The sequence below is a fragment of the Narcine bancroftii genome, chromosome 1, assembly GCF_036971445.1.
Source record: "Narcine bancroftii isolate sNarBan1 chromosome 1, sNarBan1.hap1, whole genome shotgun sequence".
Lineage (NCBI taxonomy): Eukaryota > Metazoa > Chordata > Chondrichthyes > Torpediniformes > Narcinidae > Narcine > Narcine bancroftii.
Window position 1 is genome coordinate 455,015,964 of NC_091469.1, and position 23,239 is coordinate 455,039,202.

Here is a 23,239-nt window from a genome sequence, read left to right on the forward strand (position 1 = left end):
ATATTTACTGTATTTACAGTGACTTGCTGGACTGCTTGTAAAACAAACTTTCTCACAGTACATATGACAATAAACATGAACTTGAAATACACAAGGAAGGAGATAAATTTGTAATTTTAAAGTAGGGACTAAATTAAGTATGAGCGACCTTCCCCAATTATTCCTGTCATTTAATCTCACTTCATTCAAAGATTATAAGTCACTTATGGTTTTTAGACTGCAGGCATGCAATGGCACAATCAATGAAATTTGACATTACATGGGCTGTATAAAAAGGAAAGAGCAGGAATTTTTAAGTCAATTCCAGCACTGTGATAAATCCTGCAGGACCCCTACTACTTTTCGGGGGAAGCCTGCAGTCTAAATAGCACTGCAAAACTGACCTAATGAATTCAATGTCTAGCTGATGACACAGGCCACATTGTTCCAATGTAAAAGCACCGGGACTAATGAACACAGGAACCTAAGGTGTGCAGTGGAAACAACCACAAGGTGAGTAATTATGTTAATTTATGTTAAACTTTTCCGACATTGCTATCTACAAAACACTATTGACTCACAATGTTATTGTAAAAACACACAGAAATGCAGGAGGAACTCAGCAGTGTCCATAGAAGGTTGTAGGGTGAATAAAAACTGTCACGACTGGAAGGAGAACATATGTTTTTATTAGCTTATAAATAGGAGCCCTTGAGGAGTAGCGTTGGTTGTAGTACATAGTAGTGACCGGATGGAATAGAGCGCCATAGGGAGGACTTCTTGCCAGCGTGAGTCTGGAAGGCCTCTTGACTTCAGGGCCAATTTAATAGCCTTCCAGATCATGGCGTTTTCCTTTTCAACCTGCCCGTTCCCCCGGGGTTTGTAGCTAGTAGTTTTGCTGGATGCATTGCCCCCAGCCAACAGATACATAGCTCGCCACTCATAAAGGATGAGCCCCAGTTGCTATGAATATAGCTGGAATACCTGAACAGCTGAACAGGGCAAAAATGGAATCTAGGGCCTTTATGACTGATGAAGTGGACGTATCTGGACATGGAATGGTGAACGGGAAGCAGGAGTACTCATCAATGATAAAAAGGAAGAAAGTGTTCCCATTCGTGGAGGGGAGTGGTCCCTTAAAATCGACACTGAGCCATTCAAAGGGCCTGGGTGACTTGATCAGGTGTGCCTTTGCCGGGTAGTAGAAGTGTGGCTTGCACTCCATGTAGATCTGGCAAGACCTGGTCATTTCCCTGACATTTTCCATAAAGTAGTGCAGACTGCGCGCCTTGACAAAATGAGCTATGCAGGTAACCCCTAGATGGCAGAGTTCGTTATGGAGAGACTGCAGTTGGTCAGTATGTGTAAGGCATCTGGCCGATAGGGAGTCATAATTGTTGGTGGAGAGCTCGATCCTCCACCTAGCAATTTTGTAATTTTTGATTTAGCCCCTCCTGCCATTATTAAACATAAATACGACCAAGTGCTGGTCAATGAGGAGTGTAAATTTCCTACCAGCCAGGTAGTGTCTCCAGTGCCTCATGGCTTCTATAATTGCTTGAGCCTCCTTTTCCACAGAGGGGTTCAATGTCTGAGAAAAGAATGCAACAGACCTGCCCGCCTGGTTGAGGGTAATGGCCATGGCTATGCCCGAAGCGACACTTTCCACTTGGAAAGGTACATTCTTATCCACCGCGTGCATGATGACTTCGCAATATGATTTCGGAGGTAGCTAAAAGCCATTTGGGCTTCAACCGAGAGGGAGAAAATAGTGGCCTTTAAGAGAGGGCAATCCTTATTAGCGTATTGAGGGATCCACTGGGTGTAATATAAAAAAAAAACCAGGAATCTCCTCAAAACCTTGTTGGTCCTGGGAATGGGGAGCGGAGTCTAACAGGGGGAACATCCTATAGGGATCGGGGCCAATTATGCCATTCTCTACCACGTAGCCAAGGAGAGCTTGAGATTTAGTCCTGAACAGATACTTGTTAGAGAAATAAGTGAGGTTCAGGGCTTTCACCGTGTGGAGAAAACTCTGGAGGTTGGCGTCATGGTCTTCGAAGGTATGGCCACAGATGGTGACGTTATTGAGGTAGGGGAAGGTAGCCTTCAACCCATACTCATCCACTATTCTGTCTATCTGCCTCTGGAAGATAGAAACCCCATTAGTGATACTGAAAGGGACCCTTCGGAATTGATAGACAACCGTTAGCCTCAAATGCCGAATATGAACGGTCCTCGGAACAGATTGGCAGCTGGTGATAAGCAGCTTTCAGGTCGATGGTCAAATAGACCCAATACTGCATGATATCATTCACCATGTCTAAAATTTGAGGGGGGGGTTATGCATCCAGGAGCATGTACTGATTAATAGTTTGGCTATAGTCATTTACTAGCCTGGACTTCCCCTTTTTACCACTTCCATTTGCGCTCTCCACGGGCTGGTGCTAGGTTCGATGATACTTTCATCAAGCAGTGGTTGTGTCTCAGACTATATGAAATCTCAGACTGCTGTGCTGTACCTCCTGCTCTTGGTAGCAATAGGTTTGTAGTCAGAGGACAGTTTCGGGAAGAGAGGTGGGGGGTGGGGGGGGGTCGATATTCAGTGTGGAGAGGCTGCATGTGGGTTCTGATTTTCGAGGCCCTCCATTCTGAACCGTAACAGGGGGGAGTTGTCCAGAATACTCCAAGGTCACACTTTTAAGGTGACACAGGAAGTCCAGACCCAACAACAATGGAGCACACAATTAATCAAGTACATAAAGGCATATCTTACAAAATTGCCCCCTTCAAACAACAAATATACTATACAATGTTGTTGAATACGTGTAGAGGGCAACTGAGATACAAGGAATATGAGATCATTGGAAGGATACATTTTTAGGTTGTACTCTTGCACACTCCGTGCAAGCTTTCAGTAGAGGCTGTGTCAATTAGGCATTTAGTTGAGTTGCTGAGCTGGTGAGGTCTGGCCTGATCAAGAACCATCCAGAGACTCCATACTCCACACTCGAGTAGCCTCCATCGTCCTGGATTGCCCTGCGTGGGTAAGATGGCGTCTACCATGTGGCAAGATGATCGCCCTACTTCTTCCTTTGAAGATGATGGTGCGGAGTTTGAATTTGAGTCGCAGCAAGATAACTGCCGAACCTTTTCACGACATTTCCTCACTGACGCTCTCTGTCAACATGGAGCGCAGCAAATGGGTTCAGGTGAATTCGGGGCAGATGGCTTGGGGCTGGAGTCGGATCCGGGAGCAGCGCAGGCCGCAGACTTCCCTGGGCTTCCCCTAATGTGACAAACCCTCGCCCAACATCCTTTCTTGCCACAGCTGGAACACACCAAGTCTTTAGCCGGGCAACACGATTGAGGATGCTGGCTCTTGCTGCAGAAAAAGCACTCCTTCACGCGGGAAGCAGCATCCATTAGGCTGGAGTAGTGGGAGCAGCTGGTCCTTGGAAGGAATCACCTGGGTGAAGGCTAGCTTCGAGGTCGTCGTTCTCAAGTTTGGCCTGTTCCAGTGATTTGGTCAGCTCGACATGGCCAGCCAAGACCTTCTTATCTGACTTGAGCAGTCGCTACCTCGTGTACATCAAGCGGACCCCTGTGACTAGAGTGTCCTGGATTTGTTCTTCTTCATGAATGTGGCCCGTTGCTGCTTCTTACCTGCTCTTCTTGGCAAGCATCCACAGATCCAGCAGGTAGTCATCGATGGTCTCTCATGGCTGTCGGCGATATAGAGTGAGTCGGTGCCTTGCTAGGATCTTGTTTTGTGTCTTCAGGTACCGAGCCTTCAAAGCCTCGAAGGCTGCATCATATGTAGTGCAGTCCCTGATGACTACATACCCTTTCGTTCCTACCCTTGAAACGAGTATGGAACTCCTGACTTCATCACTGTGGAAGACATCTCTGGTCATGTTCAGGCAGGCCTCGAAGCAGTCTAGCCATTATGTGAATTCCTCAACTATGTCAGGTGACAGAGGGTCTATCAGTAGCATACCTGGCTTGAGTAGCACTTACATCGTTTAGGGAATAAGCTAATAAAATTGTAGCGTGAATAAAAGCTCTCATGACTGGAGGGAGAACATACGCTTTTATTAGCTTATAACTGAGGCTAGGTTCTTACAGTGGTCTTCAGAGGGGCTCAGGGTTTAGACAAGAAACCAGGGTTATATATGGGTAGATGGGGCAGAACTGGGAGGTAGAGCCAGCCATCAGTATAACACACCACCACTAAATCTCAGTTCACTGCAAAGGTAAAAATATATTACCGACATTTTGGATCTAAGCCCTTCTTCAAGCAATAAGCAAAGAACAAGAAGGTATTAGAAGGGCTCAGGCCAGAAACTTCAGCAACATATCTGTCTCCTATAGATGCTGAAAAGACTGACTGATATGTTTTTAATAGAATAAAGACAAGACTGGCTGAGGGAGGAGACTAGGCCAACAAAAGGTGTTAATATTATATAAGACAAGTGAGAATCAATTTTGGTTCTGTGAAAGGAGTCAGAGGAAAAAAAAGGAGGGGGGCAAAGCGGGTGAGAGAGAGAGAGGGAAAGAGAGGGAGGGAGAGATGGGGAGTAGAGAGGGGAGAGAGAGAATGGGAGAGAAGAGGGAGGAGAGAGGGAGGGGAAGGGAGAGGGAGGGAGAGGAAGGGAGAGGGGTGGGGAGAGAGGAGAGATGAGAGGGGTGTGGGAGTGGGGAAGAGGATGGGGAGAGGGTGGGGGGGGCGAGAGGGTACAGGGAGAGGGGAGGTGGAGGGGAGAGGGGGTAGGGGGAAGGTAGGAGGAGAGGGGGTGGTGAGAGAGATGGAGAGAGGGGGAGATGAAAAAAGGGAGTGAGGGGAAGAGTGTGAGAGAGAGGGAGAGGGGGTAGGGGGAGAGAGGGGGAATGGAGAGGGGAAGGGGAGAGGGGGATGGAGGGGAGAGGATAAGGAGAGGGGAGGTGGAGAGAGATGGCACGGGGAGGGGGGGAAGGGATATGAGAGAGGAAAGGCGACAGGGGAAGAAGGTGGGATGGGGGGTTTACTGGAAGTTGGAGGTCAATGTTAATGCCATCCAGTTGAAGGGTGCCCAGACAAAATGTGAGGTGTTGTTCCTCCAATTTGTGAGTGGTCTCAGTATGGCAGTGTATGGGACCATAGATAAACATGTAAACAAGGGAATAGAATAGGGAATTGAAATGGGTGGCCACACTATTGCAGCGGACAGAGTAGAGGTGCTCAACAAAGTGATTTCCCAGTCTGCGACCGATCTCTCCGATATAAAAGGTAAAAGTTCCATTATTGTCACATAATATGACATTTAGAATATAACATACATGAAATTCTTTAACTTTGTCTTTCGTAAGGAAGACAGAGTCACCACTTTATCAAGCGTCTCTCACAGAAATGAGGCCCCAGTGAGGCATATGGGGAGACCACAACAGGAGCACTGAATGCAGTAGATGACCCCTGCAGATTCATGTGAACTGTTGGTTTACATGGAAGGGCTGGAGAGAGATCCCTGCAGAAGGCAGAGAGGTAAATATGTGTCTTGCATTGGAATAACGTAGTAGGTGGAGGAAATGGCAAAGGAGGATATGTTGGAAGCGGAGGCTGTTGGGGTGGTAGGTGAGGACAAGGGGAATCCTGCCCTTATTGCATGTGGGGGCGGAGGGGGCCAGGGCAGATGTGTAGATCTCCCAAGACTGAGTTAAGAATGTGCATCATTACTAAAAATTAATGATTATAAAATCTATTACTGGATGTTTTGTAATGGGCCTGCTGTTTTATTTATCATGTTAATGAAGAATATAATTCCATTGAGAAATTGCAACAATTGATACAAAATAGTGGCTGAACAAATCAATGATATAAATGTAGGGTCTCCCCCACCTTACTATACTGCCCAACGACATGTTTCAGTACGTTAGGAGGAGCATCGTGTAGTAGAGGATCAAGAGCTGGCAGATGTGTGCATTTTTGCAGAATGTTCTTCAGTGCCTTTTTCGCCTATTGGAAACCAAAATAAAATTGTAAAGTATCTGCTGAAAATAGTAGGAATTTGCAATACAAGGTTCCCTACATTCTCAGGATTAAAACATCAGATTGTTTTAGTGCTTAATCTCAGTATTGCTATATATTTCTGAAATGAGACACTACATACATAGTCTGGCCTGTGTAAACAGATGTTTAAATTGGTGTAAATGCACTAACAAATTAATTGCAATAAAACAAATAATATCAATTAGCTTTGCACAACAAAAGGAAAACTGGTCAATTAAGGTCCTGGAAAATTGTTCAGATGATGAACTTTCAGCATCTTCCTCCATTTTGATTCTAGTTTTTAATCAAATGTTAAACAAGTTATAAATGGTTTTTGTAAACAATTAGAGCAGCAAATTTTATACATGCTTTCATTTGTTTGGATATTGCAATTTTTGGAGCTGTAATAACATGTAGCAAGTCTAATTAATTTATTTAGGGAAGTGTACATATACTACAGATGATATTAGAAGAACTAAAAACTTAAAGGAAGACAGCAATATCAAACATTGCTTTAAAACAGATGTTCCTGAATTATTTCAAGTTTTGACTGTTGTAGATGACCAGTTCTGAGAGATATTCAGCAATCTCTATGTTACACACAGCTACATGAATGAAGGAAACAATTTTTATTCCATCTTAGGTCACAAATAATATTTTTAAACATTCCAGAATTTATACCATTCATTAGTTTCTTCCATCTTAAAATACAAGCTGCAATGCTTTCTTTAAATGCCAAGGAGTGAGTTAATTGGATCAGTAAAGGTACAATTGCAAAATTATGTTGTAGCATATAATTGTCAGTAAATGCACAAAATTTGGAATTGTATTTTTCTTCCATCAAATGTCTGTCTTTAATTTTTTTTTTCAAATAATGGATCATTTTGAAGAATCTAGCTAAACAAATCATCCTGGAATTCATTTATACAGCTTCAAGAATCAAACTACTGAATTATTTTTCACTCACAATGTGGAGTTCATTAATTTTAAGATTTTGGTATAAAGGAATAAGAATGAATGCATTAGCTATGAAAATTAAAGTACAGCAACAAAAAAAATATAGTGGAGAGCTTCCATGACCTTATTACAATTATCTTAAAATGTTATCATTATGAATGGGAAATGGAAAAGTAGCATTGTGCAGGTACTTTTTTTATTATAATGAACTACTGTGCAGGCCAATAAAGTGAAGACAGTTTCTTCAAAGTATCTGCACTCTCAGTTTGATTGGTTGTCAAATGCACAAAAGCTATCTGGGCAATCATGTTGCTGCCCTTTCATCCTGACAGCATGAAGACATTTAGAAAAATCAACTAATGGCAGTACGAGTCATCAATTGATTTTTAGCTATAAATCAATGGGAATTTTCTACTTGCTGTTCTGAAATGGATTAAATGTAAGAGTAAGACAGCACCTGTTGTTGACACAAGAGGCTGCATTATTTAAAATATTCATGTCATGCTCTCTAATATTTAATTTAAATAACAGCAGTTTAATCTAGTTTAGTAACTCTAATAGTATAGTATTATATTTTATTAACTCTCATAAGACAAAAAAAAGGATGTCACAAGGAATCAGGCTGGATTCTGCAGACAATATTTACACATCTGCACAATAAGTGAACATGAAAATGCATTTCTTATATGCTATTAGGGTAGGTTCCACAGGTTTAGAACTAATAGAACCCCTATGTTGTAATAAACACAAATTATTGTTACATTCATATTAAAGCTTAAAAAATCAATTATTCAATAAAAAAAATCATTGTTAGTACTCGAATTCAGATACACTGCTTCAAGAATCAAACTGCTATTGAATCCTTTGCTGGATTATTTTTCACTCACAATGTGAAGTGCATTAATTTTAAGATTTTGGTATAAATCAAATACATGACATGAGTTAACATGACATAATGTAACATCTGGTTTAAAGAAAAAAGCATCACTCTTCTTCACAGGATTTTACTGCAAATGACAGATATCCCAAGGATTCCCAATAAACTATATTTATAACAGCTTGCCTGGATTTTGTTAACTCAATTAAATCTAGGGATTAGAATTTCTGTAATTAATCACTTAAATCTCACTTGCATAGTTTATGACATCATCCGAAGCTCTTCATGTTGACTCATTTTAAGACTGTTATCCCTGACACACAAACATTATTGACAGGAGATCACCATTAATTTCTATTATCACAGATAATTAAGAGTTAATACCTGTTAAAATGTATTTAACGAGAGAACACTGATGTGATGAACTATTTAAATACTCAATATTTTTTCCAATTTTCATCACTGCAGCAATATTAACAATGTATTGTAAAAGCCTAATTGCAAAGCTAATTTTTTCTTGACAAACTCAATTTGATGCACTGGCTGTCTGGGATTAAACATGACAGGCTTTAAGAATGTTTTACCTTAATCTGAAGATCTTCAGAGCTTCCACTCTGCATGTAGAGTGCAAGAAGCTTTGGCAGAACATTTGCCACAGCAACAGCACGTGCATGCTCTGGAGTATGCCTTCCTATGTGTCCCAGGGCCCAAGCAGATGCTGCCTTAAGGTGGTCTTCTGGTTCTTCTGACAGGCAGATAGCCAACTGAGCCACACCCTATAGTGTGGATCAGAAACATACAGTTCTAAATCAGAGACATTTCATGTGATGGCTTGCACTAATAAGAAATTTTAAAAAGGGGAAAGTCTTATCCTACACATTTTTCGAGAGGCTGAAAGAGCAAATCGACACACAGCTTGCTCAATGTATTAGAGTTTGCATTTTTTCAGTCCAACAGAATGTCTAGTACAAATCCTCAGTTTGAAGTACCATTACTTAGATAATCGCTGTTATATCATTCTACAGCAGAAATGTGCAGAAAATGACAAATAAAAACATTAAAAATCACATTGCTATCTAAACAAACTCTACAACTAGTGAAGACATTTACTTTATCCAGAAATTAAAGAGATCAATTTTTTACTTAAATGTTGTTTGCAAATATAAAATCTGACCAACATGGAAACTTTACCTTTGTCTAATATATTCTACTTTGCAGCTGTTTTGGACAAAGTGACACACCAATCAAAATCAAAAGGAAAATGTTAAATTCTTTTGTCTTGGTTTCATATCATTTCATTATTAAATAAAGATTGACTGGAATTTACTAATCTTTGTGGAAAATCAACTTTAATATGTGGATTTTAAGTATATTAAATCTATTTGCCTACTTGAGTTTAAAGGGTTTGAGATTTAAAATTGCCGAAACATGAATTGCAATGATAACTTTTATTTTTTAAATGTAAGAATCACTATTGATTTTTATAAAATCACAACTCTTTCATTACATGTTTAAAGGAAAATGTGCCTAATTTGTAGACACATTTGATAATGACAAATTTCCATATTACAGTTTTATCAGCTTTTAACAACAGTATTTTAAGAAACAAATGTCCCAAAAACCTGTAAGTATTGCAGGATTGATACTTTAATGTCCATCTTGTGAAACACATTTACAGAAGTAAGATATTCATGCATTGTATTGCAAGCTATAACACACCCACAAATGCAATACTAAGTCTGGATAAAGCCTTAACGTTGATCACCATTGTAAACTAACAATAACATGAAACTTCAAACCCCATTCATTATGAGATACAATAAAATGACAGCATGACACTAAAACCTGCATGCCACTGTCAGAATTATTTTTGTTAGTACATACTAAAGTTTGCCATAAGGAAGTTCAAAATTAACAGGGGAGCATTTTTGATAAAGTGAAATAAGCATTTTTATTTTATTCTATTAAAAATATGAACAGATTCCAAATTATCAACAACCTTTCGAAGGATTACAATTTTGATCAATCAAAGGTTATATTGGCATGACAGATGTTTTAACAAAAAAGTTTACAGGTGAATGAAATTAATTTTATTAACGGAGAACTGTTGTGGCACAATGACTTTTCAGGTTGGCTTTTCATTCATCAAGCCTTTTCTAAGTCCTACTCTCAGACTGATAGGATAAATGTTTCTTCACTTTGACAGCTGTAAGGATCCAAAGTGAAATCACACATTTTAGTGGGTACTAATCTACATTACAAAAACAACAAGTCTAACTCTGAGAGGCCTTAAGAATGCCTGATATAGTACATAGAAAAGATTCAGACTGTTGCAAAAAGGAATGTTCTCCTGAGGCATAAGACTAAAATACATTAATTGAGAAGTATAGAAGGAATTATACCTTTCTAAAATGGGAGTCCAGTTTTCATGGATTAACATTACTTTAGAGCTAGTATTAACCATTCAGTATTGGGTTATTGTGTCAAAGAAGGAAAAAGTAATTTTTTGGTACTAGTATTATTATATCAAACACAAAACACCACCAAAAATAGAAAATTAAATGAACAAATAAATGAATGAGATGTTGTTGAAGTTGAATTTATTAAATTGGCATGTCAATATGAACAATTTGTTTGCCCCCTGCATATATTCTTGTTCATTTGACCTGGATCTTTAAAAGGTGGATAGAGATTGCAAACTAATATAAAGGAGAGGATGGAAGAAAGAGAAAATAAGAAAGATAAAATCATTCTCTAATAGTAAAGACATTATTTTAAGCAAACAAATATTCACATCATATTGCACCTTGATCTGGTAATGGGAACAACATTAGTAGTATTATGTTCATGTGAGGAACTAATCCTGGCCAGGAGGGCATGGTGGGGGGCAGTAAGGGAAAGGGATAATTGAGCTTCATGTCACTGCATTACAGGAGCCTTGAAGATGACTGCATTTGGTTTTATTAACAGTACAAATGACAAAAATTTAAAATATTTAAATTAGAAGTCATAATCAAGATTTACTTACACATTTTCTGTGTTAAAATGAAAGTAACAAACATTCTTACTGAAACAAAAAGAGATTAAATAATGACCAATAGAAAATTTAGATTTGCAACCTCAATTCTTCTGGGAGTACTAACCAACAAATCAATACACCACCGCTCTCTAGCATGCTTTGCAGCTAAATTAATTTAGTCTTTTTTTTCTAGTTCTTTATTGTAATGGTAATACACAGATAATGAAGCAGGCTCTAACCTTGGAGACAATCACTGCCATTGCCAGGTTCTCTGAGTGAGCAGCCACATAGCCAAGCATCATAATACCAGGCAGCCTGACATTACTTTTAGAATCCCCGATATAATCAACGACAGCAGCCACACCTCCTGTGTTAACAAGAAGCTGAGATAGCTAGAGGAGGAGGAGGAGGGGTGGGGGGGGGGGGGGGGGGAAGAGGAGCAGAGAGAGAGAGCACAAGGTTAGTCAGATTCTATCAAATTGGACAGCAATATAAGAACTTAAAGAAAGGCAACAACTTCTCCTGTAAACTGGGACGCAAATACACACTATTACTGTTCTGCTTATCTTAACTTACTTTAATTCTGAAAATACGACTGCTTTTCTATTCCATGGAGTGAAAATTCTGTTTCCTCATCCCTCCTTGTTGGATAGTTGAACAGATGAAATATTACCAACAGCTAAATTAAAATTTCTACCAAACCTGGGTTGGTTACTTTAGAATTAAGAGAACGTGTTATGATATTATATTTTGCAAAATATGTTAACATTTTGCTATAATTGGAATATTGACTTTCATTTTGCTTCAAACATTTCAGATTATTATCTACCATCAATTTTTTTGAATATTTTATTTTGATTTTCATAGCCTTGCAAAATTCGAACAGTATCATCTTTCAACATTCATACAATATACAGAGTCTGTGTTTACCTGCCCCACCCTTACGCTTCTGTAAAAAAAAAGCAGTCAATTGAATTGTACAGATACACAATCTGGTGGGGTCATAGACCCCCAAAGAACCTAGGAAAAAAACCTAGGGGGAAAAAAACAACCAGGATGGCTAAAGAAAAAAATTAAAAGGAAAAAAACTCAAATCTAAACTAAAAAAAAAATCACCTGCACCACGACCCACTTTCTTGGTCACTTTTGTTTCTTTGCTAGGACGGATTGCCATTGTACCCCTATTTTGAAAGGGAGGGCTAATCAATCTATGTACCAATATATTTCAAGTAAGGACACTAACGAATGTGTCATGTTTTTTTCCTTAGATTGTATATGATTTTCTCTAGGGGAATGCAACTCTGCATTTCCATATTCCATCGTATGGTATTCCACGAAACCACTATACACTTCTTGGCTACTGTCAAGAAGACCTTCATGAATGGAATTTGATCTTTGATCAATCTAAAACTCACTTCCGCAATATCTCCCAGAAGGTAGAACTCCAGATGCTGTGGAAAATCCACTTTTGTAATTTTTTTCAGAATGTCCCACAGGTCTTCCAGAAGGGTCTCGCCTTTGTACATAGCCAGGTAGAGTGGACAAAAGTTCCAACTTCCACACCCCACCTACAGCACATTTCTGAAATTTCAGGCTTTGATTTGTGACATTTTTGTGGTGTGAGGTACAACTGGTGCAAGAAATTGTACTGCACCATCCTTATCTAGAGTTGTCGATCCCTGTCACACTGTCAAGACACAGGACTTGCCATCACTCTTCATTGATTGTTGTGCCCAAGTCCGATTCCCATCTCTCCTTCGACCTGTGTAAGCCTGTCTTCAGGCCCTCACTTTGGAATATGTAATACATCTTATAAATAATTTACACACTACATTTAGGTTGGGTCATAGATGGTCCCAATTTTTCTCTTAAGAAAGATCTTATTTGCAGATAGCAGAAGAATGTTCTGTTGGACAAATCATATTTGTTTCTCATCTGCTCAAATGACATAAGCTGCTCCCTTTTGTAACATCTGATCCCTTTCTGGCACCAGGTGTCCAGGATTTTATTACCCAGAATTAAGGGTATTAAATTATTCTGTTTTGGGGATATCCCCACCCTCCATCCAATACATTGTTTTACTCTTTTCCATGTCTGGAGTACATGTCGTTATCAATTTTCTTTGAGAGTAATTTGGTATTCCACTTATATATGAATTCCTTGGCTATCTCTTCACCTCCCGAGTATTTGCACCCATGGGGCTGGAGTGGCCATCCCTCAAAGAGTGAGGCAATAAATCTCACCTGGGCTGCCCAGTAATACTTTATGAAATCAAGTAATTTTAAACTCCCCAAGTTGTAATCCCATGTCAACTTTTCCACGGAGACTCTCGTCACTTTCCATGTCACCTTGTGACACATTCATTAAGCACTTTAAAAATCCCTGATTTGGAAAATGTATTGGAGCATAGGCATCACCTTCATCCTGACAACGTTGACTCTTCCGATGATTGTTACGGGCAGAGTCCTCCATCTAACCAGGTCCGCCTCAATCTTCCAGAACAAAGGGAGTTAATTAAGTTTCTATAAATTATATAAATCTTTATCTACTTTAATCCCCAAATATTTAATACCTTCTTCCAGCTATTTGAATCGACTTCCTTGTTGGTACTTCACATATTCCCCATTTGTCAAAGGCATTATCTCACTTTTATCTAAATTTACCTTTTACCCTGAAAGCTTCCCGTAATCCTCCAGTGTGGTCCTTAGTCTGGCCAAGGACCCTCCAAGGTCCCCAAAAAGGTTCATTTTGTGTTCCACCTGGCCCACTTTAAACCCCTTTATGTCTGGATCCTGCTGCTTGGCTTCTGCCAGCAGTTCAATAGCTAATACGAACAGCGCTGAGGACAATGGGCAACCTTGCCTACTTGACCTGCTCAATGGAAATACTGGAGACATCTGCCCATTTATTATAATTTTCGCTTGGGACTTGTGGTAAAGTACCTTAACTCAATTAATAAATGTTTGTCCCAATCCAAATTTCTCCAGCACATTGAACAGAAAGTCCCACTCCAATCTGTTGAAGGCTTTCTTTGCATCCAAAGCTATGGCTACACCCGGGTCCACCCCCGATTGTGCCAGGTCTACCAGACTTAGGAATCTAACTATGTTGTTTGCCGATTGCCTCTTTTCTACAAAACCCTCTTGATCCGGGTTTGTTAATCTTGGCAAATATTCTGCCAACCTATTGGCCAATGCTTTTGCAATAATTTTATAGTCTGTATTCAATTACAAAATTGGCCTATATGAGATGGACTTCAATGGGTCCCTGTCTTTTTTGGTAATCATCGTGATAATTGCTGTTGAGAAAAACTTCAGGAGAGTATGTGTCTCCACTGCCTGATGCACCACCTTCATAAGGAGGGGCATTAAGAGATCTTTGAACTCTATATTAAATTAAATGGGTAAACCATCCTCCATAAGCGACTTGCCAGCCTGCAAAGATCTCAGAGTCCATGCTATCTCATCTTTGGTGAAAGAGGCATTCAGCCCCTCTTGTTCCAAATTTGGTAGTTCCAATGGAAGCAAGAAATGATCTATTTATATAATTCTTTATAAAACCTTCTAAATGTATCATTTATTTCTTTTAGTTTATATGAGATCTTGGCTTCCCCCATTTGAATCACACTGATTGTTCTTGAGGTCTCCTCTGCCCTCACCTGCCAGGACAAGAATTTATAGGCCTTCTCCCCCAGCTTATAATACTGTTGTCTAGATCTTAAAATCAACCTTTCTGTCTTATGTTTGTAGTGTATTATATTTGGGTTTTTTTATTCACCAAGTTTCTATATTTCTCTTCTGTGCCCGACCTTTGGTATTCCTTTTGCAATGGGCTATTTCCTTTTCCAAATCATTAATCTTCTTTCTTCATGTGCTTCTTTTTAATGCTCTTGGTACATCAAATTATCTGGGCCCTTATGTAAGCTTTCAATGTGTCCCATATTAGGAAATTATCCAGACTAGAGGGGCAGTTCAACTCACAGAACAAATCAATCTGAGCTCTAACAAAGCTACAAAATTCCAGTTTTGCCAACAATGACATATTCAGGTGCCATCTAAACACTGAGCCCTGCTTATCTGCCATTATAATAGGCACTGTCAAGGCTGAATGATACAACAATAGCCTCACCATGCACTCAATTTCCACTATCCTACCCTCCAGTTGGGCTGACACCAAAAATAAATCAATTCTAGTGTAGGAATTGTGTTGTCTCAAATAAAAGGAGTAATCCCTTTCTCAAGATTCAGCCTCCTCTAGACATCTATGAGATTTAGCTCCTTCATAAAGACCAGGGTGGATTTAGTCACCCTGGCCCTTGTTACCTTCTTTGCCGATTTACCCATGACCAGATCCAGACAAAAATTAAAATCCCTCCAATCAAGACATTCTCATGCCCTTTTATTACTTTCAAGAATATATCTTGTATGAATTTTTCAACATTGAAATTCATGAGTCTGCAGGGTTCCAAGTATATTTGGCAATGCATCAGCACAAACCTCCCCGCCAAGTCGGCGACCACCTCCAACACAGGTGTCTGTGAACTGTAACAGTTAAAACAAACTAAAGAAGCTAAAACCAACAAACCTAAAAAAGAAAAAGAGAAAAAATATCCCCCAATACCCCTCCATTCCTCTCTCTCTCTGTCTCTCCTTTCCCTTCCCTTCCTGGCACCCATATCTACGCGACTGTTACCAACTACCCCCTTCTTGTCAAGCATTATCCCAACGCATCCATCTGCATACCACTCTACTCCTTCCCTCCCTCTCCGAGCTCCCCTTATCATTCTTAAATTAATTTTAACATCAATATCTTAACAATATAACCAATCTCCTCCATTTTCTTATCATGCACAATATATACAATATGTACAACCCCACAATCCATTACTTTCTTCCCCAGTCCTGGTTACCTTTAGTCCCACGAGGATATCCCATTTTTGGCATATTCTATCACCTCCCTGGCATCCTTAAAGAATTTCTTATCCCCTCCCGGCCTTACTATTTTTAAGGTGGCAGGGTGGAGGAGGGTGTACTTTATCCCTTTTTGTCTCAACACTTTTATTTTACTGTGTCAAATTCTTTCCTATGCCTAAGAAGCACAGCGCTAATATCAGGGAAAAAGAATACCTTATCCCCGTTCCACACCACTGGGCCTCCCTTCTCCTTTGTTCCCTCAGCTGCCTCCCGTAAAATTCGATCCCTGTCCTGGTAGCAAAGGAGCTTGGCTAGGACTGAGCGGGGCCTTTGACCTGGGGCCAGGCAGGGGATTATATCCAAATTGCCAATTTTGTCCCTTCCCAGCATCTCCAGCACTCACTTTTGAAGAAACCCACCGGGTTTCTCCCCTCAAAACCATCCTTCATTTCCACCACCTTGATATTATTCCTCTTACTTTGGTTCTCCAAAGCATCATCTTTTCCCATATTCTCTCCTTGTTTCATGCATCCCACTCACTCTCCCTCCTTTCCAATCTCTCCTCCACTCCTTCCATCCTATCCTCTACCATTGTAACCCTTGTGGTTAATTTATACATCTTTTCTTTAATTTCTTTCTGCCCTCCCAACACTGATTTTTTTAACTGTACAATTGCAACCATTAATTCTTTGTTGGAGGGACCCGCCCCCTCTATATCCTTCCCCTCCCTCTTTCTTCCCCACAGTCTTTCTTTTCTGTTTCTTCTCCTCTTTTTCCTCCTATGTATCCTCTTACTCCTCCTCAGACTCCACCTGGCAGGAGTTGCCCATGTCCTCCAACCAATCCTCCCTCTGTGGACCCTGATGTCTGCCAGACTCTGGACCCGATGCTTCTGTCAGTCGACACTGCCTCACCATTGCTCTCCACCTGGATTCTCTCAGGTCCCCACTACCAGGTAAGCACTCTTTCTTTCCTTGTCGACCTTGTGTCCTCCTCCACCGTCATCTCCGTGCTGCCACACCCACATCGTCGCGCTCCCTCTTCCTATCGTGGGCCTGTTCCATGGTCTTCCTCACGCCTGCCAGTGCTCCCGACTCTTCCAACATGGTCTCCTCACGGCTCCCCTGCAATCCTGCCACCTTGGAGATGTCCAAACTCGACCTCCTTGGAGTCCTATGTTTGCTTGGTGGGGGGAGGGGGTTCCAGTGCTCCATCAGTGCCATCGCCATTGCCACTGCCTCGATTGGCCCAGTAGGCCCGTCCTTCTCCTGCTCGCCACGCAGCGAGCCCTTCTCATGAGGTAGGTTCTACTTGTCCTTTTCTCTCACCGATTTTTGTTTTCTTCCCATCATTTTTTCTCTACACTTTCTTTACTCTTTGGTCTGTATTCTGCTGATTTCTGTGTGGTTTTTATCTACTTTTACTATCTTTCCTAAATCTCACCATGGAGATCTCTCCGAACCCTCTACTGCTCTACCACCACCATTTTGTTCTCCTCTCTAACATCAATATTTGTGTATAAAAATCTCCAAGGTGATTTGAGGAATATTACCAAAAACATGACAAAATTAAGCAGCCAATGTCCTTTCAGTAAATAGCTAACAGTTAAAATCAGTCTCACTCTTTCAAATGATTATGCATGATCTCGACAATACCTTCAGATTATCACTAGTTGCTTTATTTCAGTTTTTATTAAATTAAGACAGATTACTACAGCTCAAGATGAATGCTCAGGATAAAATAATGGATCATAATCCGAGAGATTTAAATTGAATCACAAGAAGAACCAAGGAGTTTTGATGAGAACTGTTTATCGAAAGCCCTAATTGGTGTCTTTTGTTTTGGTTAATTCATTTTTCTGTAAATTGATCAATTTTTTCAAAATGATTAATTAAATTGGAATTTCTATTCTATATACTTTGATTTAATTGTATATATTTAAATATAAAATATTTAGATAGGTGAAGTAAAAACCATGATCAACAAATAGTCATTGACATTACTGTCTTTTCCGATGTAGCCCTCATAACTAAGACAAAATCCCATTAACAATTATAATCAAGATTCCTTTGTAACTACTGTCTAAGGAAATTCCAAGAGTATATTTAATTAATTATATATAATCAGAAATGGAATCCCAGGTAATGAGAGCAGCTATCTGTGATTATTCAAATATTTTTCACTACGCAAATAAAAATAATAATGTTAATTAATACAACAAAATTCAATCAATATTGCAACTTCCAATGTGCACATCCTAACCATGCCCATAAAATCCTGTAATGTAATCTTCTCATTTTACCTTATCATAATGTTTCTTTTAGTACCCTTGTTTATTGGTAAATTTGTGAGATACTGTTGTTCAATGAAAGAAATGTTGAAATACATTCTTAATATGCAGCACGCGATTAGTGTCATATTATTGTGTAATGACAGCAGTTTACTGGTATTGTCCAAAGCTAACTAGTTGTAGAAAGGCAATATGGACCATTTATGTTGCTCTAGTTTTCAATTATGTTTGTTGAATGGAGGTTAAGAATTCAGATAATAAATGATAATTTATGGGAATGGGAAATTGCTTATTAACATGCCTAATCAAAATTCAAATGAAAAATCACTATTCTAAAAAGATTCAGTGTCAGTCATATCTCAACTTTTGCATCCACAAGTTTAATTCCCTTAAAAAACTCTAGTCTAATGCTCCAAATAATTTGTCTTTTGATAGAACCTGCTGAAGATACTTCCCAAATCCTGACCAATATATTAATATGCTAATATATTTTAACATTAAAATATATTATTTTCCTCTTGGTATTTGTGTGAAGTTGCTGGACATAAATTGACAGTTTTGTTTCATTTATCGCAACAGCAATTTATGGGAATTAAACTTGTGGATGCAACTGCAATTAAATTTTATAAGTACTTAATTTGCTGAACAGCCTTTTTGGACAACCAAAAGAAATTTGAAATGGAGCATGTAATAGTCTCTTTCCTTTCCATTCCTTTCCTTTCCAAAAGGATGAGAGAAACACAAGACATGCTTTCAGCTGCTCCAGATAATTCTAAACTCAGCTGTTTCACGCCACATGACTCCTGGGCCCAACTTTTGATTTTGAACTGTGTGATTCGCTTTTCCATTCTCAATATCAGGCTCTTACCATTAGTTGCTCAGTCTCCTGTATCTTATAAATTTAGCTCCCTAGATAATGCTAATCTGCTTTTCCACTTATTAAATAGAGTCTTCTCCTTGTACACAGGAATTGAACTTGTAAGTATATTAGGAATAAAGCTGAAAAGGTGGTTTGAATATGGTCCAAAAGCAGATTTTCATGGTTAAAATTATATCAACAGCTTATCATTTGAGTGCAAGCAATAATTAAGACAATGTAAACATCACTGTTTTGATTGTCCAACATCAATGAGAAATTTTCAGCTAGTTCACTGCACTCTTAAAATTAAATGTATTGGTATTTATTTACCTCTGGAGTGTGCTTGGCAATTTCCCGAATTAGTGTTGCAACATTTTTTTTCACAAATTCATCAGGGTCCTTTAGACATGTTAGAATAGAAGGAAAAATCTCAGCTTCTACAACCATTTCTGCCAAGTCTACAGAATGCTTTGAAATCTGACCAAGAGCTGAAAACACCTGGCGCTATAGAACACAGAAAAATAGCACAATTTCAAATTGGTGAATAGAGTTGCTGGATAAAGCAATTACATTTTACATCGTTAACAATAAGGTTAATTCAATCCATGATTTTTAAATAAAAAAGATCAGCAATGATAAACTATAAATATAAGATAATCTGAAAGACAGCATTGATAAAAATATTTGTTACCAACTGTTATACCAACAGTTTTCCAATCATCTGATAAATAAAAGTGGAACTCTGTTCTCTTGAGAAAAACTATTCTATTTAAAGATCAAAAGAAAACATTATTTTGAAAATAATCATTCAGTTTAATCATACTTCCTTATAAATATTGCATCAAATTAATATATTTCCTTTCATGAAAGCAATGGTATAACATACATAATATGAACACTCACCTTCAGTTTGGCATCAGGGTTCAGGATCATCTGAGCGAGATGGGCAATGGACCCTGCATCCACCACAGTTTGAGCTAGCTCTGGAGATTGTTTTGCAATATCACTGAGCGCAGAAGCTGCAATCCTTTTCAGTGGCACCTCTGGCTCCTGGATACAAAGAACCAGAAGAGGAACAGCTCCTGCGTCCACTACTGCCTGCGACAGTTCTGTGGGTCCAAGAAAAATAATTAAGTGTGTATGGATAGATGACCCTTGAGCCAGCCATTTTTCACACTGACAGATACAGCAAGAATAAAAAGGGGCACATCCCCATCCCCACTGCATCTGCATTTCAAATCAGCCTGCCTAGCTTCATAGAGCATGTGGACTGATCCATAGCTAAAAGGACACAGGTCAAAGGATAGGCCCCATTTACATGTGGCATGTTTTAGGCAGATTGGGTAGAAATGGTTTGTTATTCTGTTATAAAAGAGACAAACAGACCTCAGCTGTTTAAATTATGACCTTACTGAGTTTTCAATTGGCACATGTTTTACACATGGAATAGAGCAAACAGAAATGGCAAAATTAAGTGCACTGCAAATTTGGTAACATTTATTTAAGGAAACCATCTTCCAGAATTTGTCTTGCATTCGTCAAGTTGACAACAACAAATAAACTGGAAAAATTCCTCAATGCATTTCTCAAACGTTTTTGCTTACAATATTAAGTGGCTTTCTTTCTCATGGTTCAATCAGTTATTGTATGGAACTGTAATTTAGTATTCTTGCTTCCATCGCACTGCAACTTCAACTGTTCCTGGATTTTTAAAAATGAATTATTCTTTAAAAAATATGATTAGAAAAATGGAGCCATGAATAAAATTCCATCTTTATTTAAAATGTTTTGTAGATCACATCAAAATGGCAAAGACTATTTTGATATTGGGAATTAGTTTCAATAAATCAGAGTCAATGCAAACTTTTTACAAGAAAACAAGTCATCTTTTTAAAAAGAATTAAAAGAGCAACAAATTTGCTTCAGCATTCATAGATGCACAGGGTTTTATATTTTCACTTATCATTTAATTTATTTACCTGGTCTGGAATCAGACTTATCTCCTTGGAGCCTTAACAAAAAAACAATGAGCTGCACAAAATAAAGTTCGGAATCTCGAGTAAAAAGCTTTTGATGGAGAAAGCTGCAGAAGATATTCAGGATCTCAGATTACTTCAAACTGAAAGATTTTGCTTAAAAGAAATTTTAATAAATCCTTTAGCTGTCTTAATATAGTAAAATACAAAATAAAAATCTTGAGCTAACTGCTGAAAAATACAAACGCTGAAAGTATCAAAAGCACAACATGATCTCATGTAATGGTCATCGATGCTTCAAATTCAAATTAGCCAACTGCCAATGTTATTAAATGAATCAAATTGTTTTTTGAGAATGAGAATTGTTGCCACTCAGTAATACATAACATTCAAAAATGCTTCTGGAGTTTTATAGGTTATAAATCACTATCACAAAACTAATGGGAAGACCTATCTAACAAAAGAGTCACTACCCAAGACTTTGGAAACACTAAAGAGGCCAAACTGGATAGCCGCTGGAAAAGGTCATGGGGATCGCAATAAGTGATTAACAACCTATGCCGGTTGCTTCTGATGCAGGCAATATGCTAATTTTATGCTGCTGGCAGCATCCAGTTATCATGCAGTCAAGTGATTGCATATCTTAACAAGAGGACAATATTACAAATCTCTTAAAGCTAACTTGCATGAGTAACGTTAATTTCTACTTCTTGAAGGTGAGCCATGATTAATGCGTTTATTTTTATATACACGTGTACAATAGATGCACCAAAATTCTTAACCTGCTAAAGTCAAATAGGTGTGCATGATAATCACAATATATACATTCCTTGCGCAGCATGGTTAGCTTAGAGGTTAGTGCAATGTTATTACAGTGCCAGCGACCCGGATGCTTTCTGTAAGAAGTTTGCATGTTCTCCCTGTGTCTGTGTGGGTTTCAATTTAAAAGGACTTCATTTCACCCATCTGGAATCTAGTGGGGAAATCTTGTCAGTTCTATTTTTCCACTCCTTGCAAATTATTCTGTTATGTCTAATCATTCCCTCTTTGAAAGCCCTGATTGATTCTATTTCCACAGTATTCATGGAAAGCAATATCCAGGTCATGATGTTTTCTGCATTAAAAGCATGCTCCTCTCTTTCCTACTTGTACCATTGCCCAAAATTAAAAATTTGTCCTCTGATTCTTGAAATACCTGCTGATAGAAACAGCCTTCAAATTTACCTCATCTAAACCTGTATTGATGTTGCACATCTTCTCTCAAAACTTCTTTCATCTAATCTTACAACCAAAATACTGTACTTCAATTTTGGAACCATTCTATTTTCAAGAGATCAATGAAGTCAAGTCACCTTTATTTATCGTTCATATCATGTTCTCATGGGAAAGACGAGATAGCGTTTCTTCAGGACCATTGAGCATATTTACATAAATATAAGTTAGAAAAGAAGTTAAACACATTAAAATATTTAAGACGTATACAGTAACAGTCCATGGTACCCCATCCATAAATGTTCTGGGAGTTCAGGAATCTGATGGCTTGGGGGAAAACACTGTTACCAATCTGGACATAAGGGCCTGAGTGCTGCAATACCAACTAGAAAATGGCAGAAGGAGAACAGTTGACATGAGGGGTGTGTGGAGTCCTTCGCAATGTTTATTGCTTTTCGCCTGCATCGAGTCTTGCCTATGTCCTTCATAGTAGGAAGAGAGCCCCCAATAATCTTTTCTGTTGACTTCACTATCCTCTGCAGGGTCTTGCAGGCTGAGGAGGTACAGCATCAAAACCAGGCACTGATATAGTTGCTCAGGATGCTCTCGATATATCCACTGTGGATGGAGGGGGGGAGATGAACTTTCCTCAGACTTCACAGGAAGTAGAAACACTACTGGGCTTTCTTGGCTGTGCAACATGTGTTAATGGACCAAGTGAGATTCTCTGCCAAATGCACTCCACTTGTAAAGTTGACATGACACTCTGAATGCTAAATTTCAAAGACACAAAGATAAGGTGTTACTTTTGAAGTTCATGTGGAAATTTGCTGGATGAAGCTAAGAAATCAAGCACAGAGGTTGGGGGTAAGGGGTGGGGCGGGGTTTGGAGAATTAAAGTGACAAGCAACTAGAGGCTTAAGGGCATTCCTGTAAAATGAATGGAGGTATTCTACAAAATAATAAACTAATTTGAATTTGGTTTCTACAGTAGAGCAGACAACACATCACAACAATAAATGGAGGACTATCAATTGAAATGAGAAAAAAGTCACTGCTTCTCCTGGAAGGTAAGTGTGAGTCTGTGGGCTTTCCATGCACACAGATTGCAAAACAGATTTAAGGTTGAGAA

The 23,239-nt window shown here is 39.0% G+C and overlaps 1 protein-coding gene and 1 long non-coding RNA gene across 8 annotated transcripts in view; both read right to left on the bottom strand.

Annotated features, from left to right (window-relative positions):
* spag6 (sperm associated antigen 6) overlaps positions 1-23,239 on the bottom strand; it is a 184,794-nt gene that overhangs the window by 14,955 nt on the left and 146,600 nt on the right. For 6 of the 7 annotated variants that reach the window (XM_069914632.1, XM_069914631.1, XM_069914628.1 and 3 more), the window contains 6 exons: positions 19,823-20,028; positions 19,250-19,423; positions 13,275-13,349; positions 11,097-11,249; positions 8,423-8,614; positions 5,855-5,971 (listed from right to left, as the gene is read on the bottom strand). In XM_069914632.1, the coding sequence (XP_069770733.1) occupies positions 5,855-5,971; positions 8,423-8,614; positions 11,097-11,249; positions 13,275-13,349; positions 19,250-19,423; positions 19,823-20,028 (917 nt within the window). The remainder of the gene's footprint in view (positions 1-5,854; positions 5,972-8,422; positions 8,615-11,096; positions 11,250-13,274; positions 13,350-19,249; positions 19,424-19,822; positions 20,029-23,239) is intronic. The other variant, XM_069914629.1, reaches the window with a different exon arrangement.
* On the bottom strand, positions 9,462-11,089 carry LOC138751811 (uncharacterized). Its single transcript, XR_011350201.1, has 2 exons — positions 10,867-11,089; positions 9,462-10,044 (listed from the first exon to the last, which is right to left on the bottom strand). It is a non-coding gene; the product is annotated as an uncharacterized lncRNA (long non-coding RNA).